The sequence below is a fragment of the Curcuma longa genome, chromosome 15 (genome assembly GCF_044706935.1).
Source record: "Curcuma longa cultivar G26 ecotype Majalengka, Jawa Barat chromosome 15, ITB_CL_G26_1.1, whole genome shotgun sequence".
Classification (NCBI taxonomy): domain Eukaryota; kingdom Viridiplantae; phylum Streptophyta; class Magnoliopsida; order Zingiberales; family Zingiberaceae; genus Curcuma; species Curcuma longa.
In genome coordinates this window covers 11,334,656-11,339,315 of record NC_133875.1, presented here as the reverse complement: position 1 = coordinate 11,339,315, position 4,660 = coordinate 11,334,656, and the positions used below count along the sequence as shown (strand labels likewise).

Here is a 4,660-nt window from a genome sequence, read left to right as displayed (position 1 = left end):
AATTTGGCGACGAAAATTTGAATTCATCGCCAATTTGGCAACGAATTTGGCGACGAACTTGGTTTCGTCGCCAAATGACCATTTTGCAACGAATATAGCGACGAACCATTTTCGTCGCTAAATTTTTAACTTAACCATACTTCCGAAAAAATCATTTCTCCTTCTCTCGCAAAACCCCGCCGCCTCCCTTTCCCTTCCTCCTACACGAATCCGATGACGGCGGCGGAGACGAATCGATCCCACTCCTCCCTCCACCCGCCCCAGATCGCTCCGCCCGCCGGCCTCCAGCTCCCGTCCGCCTCCGCTTGAAAACCCAACAGATCGGTCTCCGTCCTCTTTCGACCACTTCTCTCAGGGAGAAGATGCGCCGCAGCTAGCGGCTCGGTGGAATCGGCCACCGCTGGCGCCAACGCATAGGCGCTGGTGGAATTCCTCTACGACGACCGGATCTCTTCGTTGGTAAGCTTTTCTTCCCTTTTTCCTTTCCTTCCTCGCATTTTTCCCCCGCCTCGCACTGCCAGCGCTGCTGACCGGCGTTTGCCAGCGCTGGCAGGCTACCTGGTGTCGGAGTGCTTCCACGTACACGGGGAAGGCGAGCAAGGAGTCGGACGTGTACAGCTTCGGGGTGGTGGCGCTGGAGATCGCGACTGGATGGCGGGCGGTGGAGCACAGCAAGGAGGCGGAGGAGGCTGATGCTGGTGGGGATGTGGTGCGCGCACCCCGACCCCAGGCGGAAACTTGCAAATTTGCAAGTTCTTCTCCGAGCATTACCCAAAAGAATCCTTTTTGGGTTCAAAGTCCAAATCTGAGGTCTCGCGAGGTTGGGAGAACTGAGAGGGTGAGAAGGAGAGGAGAAGGGAGAAGAGTGATGAGTTGGAGGAGCAGAGGAGGAGGAGAGACTGTGTCTAAAAGATGGACCTTTTTGCTTTGCCTTGGCAGCTTCTTCACTGGCCTCCTCTTCACCAACAGGTACTCGTCTTCTTCCTGCCTTGGATTTCTCCTTCTGTTAGTGGATTTTAACTTTGTGCTTGCTTTTAGATGGAAGGATATGAGCAGTGGTTTTTGATTTTTATGAGATTGTTTGGATGAGAAAGTTGGTTGAAGTGGGTGGAAAGAAATTAGGATTTGGGAATCTTAAATAAGGGGTTTCAGTTTTTCCCCCTTTCTCTTTATCGATGAAAAGGGATATTATTTCTTCTGTTTCAATCAGTTGTTGTTATAGTCAATGTTTCTGAAACTTGATGCTGTGATGCATGTGTTTGAGATAGATAGATTGTGAGCTCTATTTGATAAGAAGACAATAAGAATAGGAGTAGTTTGATTAAGCCACCTTAGCTTCTAAAGCTTAAGCTTCTGTTTATGTATAGGTTTAACAAGCAAAGATCATGATCGAATACTTGTATGTTGACCTAAATTCTTCTGACAGTAGAGAGTAAGTGGTCGTGAAACAATTTGTTGGCCTAAAAGTGACATGTAGCATGAGTTACAGCACTCTTGATTTGTTTCTCATTGCTGTTTTGTATCTCGATGACAGAATGTGGACAATGCTCGAAGTGAAAGAGAGCGATATAATTAGAACAAACAGAGCCAGTGTACCAAACAAAGAGCTCAGGTGCAGCAATGGAAAAGGTCACGGTGCATTCACTCAAATTTTGTCCCTCGATTAGATTCCCATGCTGAAGGCTGTTAGATTTAATTTTTTTCTTTGATAATTTAAATGTTCATACTTCATCTAATTAATTCTAGAGGTAAACAATTTGCTAAGAGGTGGACTTCTAAAATATCTGTCCATGTTGGGCTAGAGGACTTCTAAAATATCTGTACTCTAGCAATTCCCATTCGAAGAGAATCAGGTTACCCTATCTACTTTTAGATTTTCTAATATGTTTCCTAATACTTATTTTTTTTACAGTGGCGACGCGGTCGACGAAGCAGCAGTCAGGCACCTACAGCCCCCTCTTCTTCAGGCGCAGGTATGAATTTTTGTATATGAATTTTTTATAATAATAATTATTATTTATTTAGCATTTTATTAGAGTTGCAAGTTAATCATTCATATATTTGTAATAATATTGTTTATTTTTGTTTAAACAGGTTTTCTAAAAAAAATTCAGAAAAAGGTAAATCTTTACATATTTAGTTTAATTTATAGATTTAAGTTATAATTTTAAGCATGATACTTTCTCTTTATCATATTTTTTTGTAGAAGAAGAAAAGATAGCGACGGAGAAGGCAGTAGAGTCTCCGGAGAGCACCGACCACGATGATTTGATTATATCTTTTCATCATCTTCAGACTTTGTTAAATTGGTCTTTTGTATGGATTTGATGGATTAGTTTGTAGACACTTTGTATGGATATTTTGTATGGATTGTGCATCATTTTGATGCTAGGATGATATGGATTGTATATATCGATGTTATGGATTGATATTATGTTATGGATTGATGTGATGTATGGATTGATGTATAAATGAATGTTGTTGTTATATCTCATGGCACAAAAGGATGATCAATACACATCAAGTGAAGAGGAAGAATCAAGCGAAGATGAATCCTATTGCTTATCTTAGGAATGCTTTAGTTAAATCAAAGTCTAAAGTCAAAGCATTGAAAGAAGAACTTAGAACCACTAGGAATACCGACCTTGACCATCATGATTTATGTGAAGAAAATGAAAAATTGAAAAATGAAATTGTTGATCTAAGGAAATGTTTAGAGAAGTTCACTTTAGGGTCTAGAAACCTTGACATGATTCTAAATAGTCAACGGGCGGTATACAACAAGGCTGGGATAGGATATAGGCCTAAAGAAGTGTCTTATATTTCATTAGTAGGTAGACAAGGGGTGTTAAACAAATCACCTAAGGACAAGGTTAGACAAGCTTGGGTTCCTAAAAAGTACTTGCAAAATGTAAGTGAATCAAGCTTTTGGGTTCCAAAATGTGATGTATTTTATGTTGTTTAGGTGAGAGAGAAGAAGGATACAGGCATGTGGATTATGGATAGTGGATGTTCAAGACACATGACCGGAGATGTAAGTAAATTCACAAAAATAAAATATATAAAGAAAGGAGAAGTATCTTTTGGGAATAGTGGGAAGCTCAAAATTATAGGTAGAGGTACCATTGAGGTCTCACCCACAATTAAAATTCATAGAGTCCTATTAGTCAAAAACATGGAATTTAACTTGCTTAGTGTAAGTCAATTATGTGACTCGGGCTATCAAGTTGAGTTTCATGCAAATAAATATTTGGTTAGGCAAATTGGTGGGAAAAATGTTATACTAGAAGGCTATAGGAACCAAAATCTTTATTATCTCAATTTGGCTTTTGCTTCTAACCCGTATATTGAGTGTTTCATGTCAAAAGAAGAAGAAGGATGGCTATGGCACAGGAGGCTTGGACACATCAACATGAAAACCATAGCAAAAGTGGCAAACAAGGAGTTGGTGAAAGGACTACCAAAGCTCAAGTATGTCAAGAACAAAATGTGTGATGCATGCCAAGAGGGTAAGCAACCAAAATCATCACACAAAGGTAAAACCCTAACTAGTACTACGTTACCTTTGGAATTATTGCATTTAGACTTATTTGATTGTCATAGTACTCCCTCATTGAATGGAAATAAGTATTGCTTGGTTATAGTAGATGACTATTCAAGATACTCTTGGGTGTTTTTCATGAAACATAAGGATGATACCTTAGACATTTTTATTGGGTTTAGTAAAAGGGTTGAAAATGAAAGAACACTAAAAATAAATAGAATTAGGAGTGATCATGGTGGAGAGTTTGAAAATTCAAACTTCTCCAAATATTGCTTAGAAAATGGATACAAGCATGAGTTCTCATGTGCAAGGACCCCTCAACAAAATGGAGTTGTTGAGAGGAAAAATAGGGCTTTACAAGAAGCCGCTAGAACTATGCTAAATGCATACTCACTACCCACATATCTATGGGCAGAAGCGGTTAACACCGCTTGCTACATTCAAAATAGGGTAGCAATTCATAGATTTTTAGGAAAAACTCCTTTTGAGTTGTGGAGTGGCAAAATTCCAAAAATTAGTTACTTTCGAGTGTTTGGATGTAAGGTTTATATCTTAAACACTAAGGATGAGTTGAAGAAGTTTGAGGCCAAGGCGGATGAAGGAATCCTTGTGGGTTACTCATCCTCTAGTAAAAGCTATAGGGTTTACAATAAAAGAACTCAAACTATTGAAGAGTCATCAAATGTTGAATTTGACGAGTCAAGTAACACCTACCCTAGAAAATCACAAATTGATGAGGATATAAATGCACAAACAAAAGAAATAACCAAAGAAATGAAAAACTTACAAATAGAGAGCAACAATCTAGGGGGAGGAAGAAGTGACTTCGAGGATGAGCCTAAATGCAATAATAACAAGTGTGAGGAGCCCATTAAGACTAGGACTCTTAGGCATCATCAAGATCACCCTATTGACCAAGTGGTAGGGGATATAGAACTAGGAGTGAGAACTAGGTCTCAATTTAGAAATGAAACAAGTCAAATCGCCTTAATCTCCCAATGTGAACCTAAAACAATCGATGAGGCTCTAAGTGATACGGATTGGATCCTAGCAATGCAAGAAGAACTAAACCAATTCGAAAGAAGCAATGTATGGGAACTAGTTCCAAGACCCAAT

At 39.5% G+C, this 4,660-nt stretch overlaps 1 protein-coding gene across 1 annotated transcript; it reads left to right on the top strand.

Moving 5' to 3' along the window:
• Nucleotides 1-748: 748 nt before the first annotated feature.
• LOC141846611 (uncharacterized) lies at nt 749-2,364 on the top strand. The gene is made up of 5 exons (XM_074734646.1): nt 749-969; nt 1,535-1,629; nt 1,913-1,973; nt 2,095-2,120; nt 2,207-2,364. Exons 1-5 carry the CDS (start codon nt 869-871, stop codon nt 2,326-2,328), a joined length of 405 nt encoding a protein of 134 aa, XP_074590747.1. The 5' UTR covers nt 749-868; the 3' UTR covers nt 2,329-2,364.
• The last annotated feature ends 2,296 nt before the right edge of the window (nt 2,365-4,660 follow it).

Bases quoted from the DNA above. Each gene is read 5' to 3' on its own strand.
- LOC141846611 (XM_074734646.1), top strand. From the start codon at position 869: ATGAGTTGGAGGAGCAGAGGAGGAGGAGAGACTGTGTCTAAAAGATGG. The intron at 1,974-2,094 runs GTATGAATTTTT...TTGTTTAAACAG, and splicing joins CCCCTCTTCTTCAGGCGCAG to GTTTTCTAAAAAAAATTCAG. The intron at 2,121-2,206 runs GTAAATCTTTAC...ATTTTTTTGTAG, and splicing joins TAAAAAAAATTCAGAAAAAG to AAGAAGAAAAGATAGCGACG.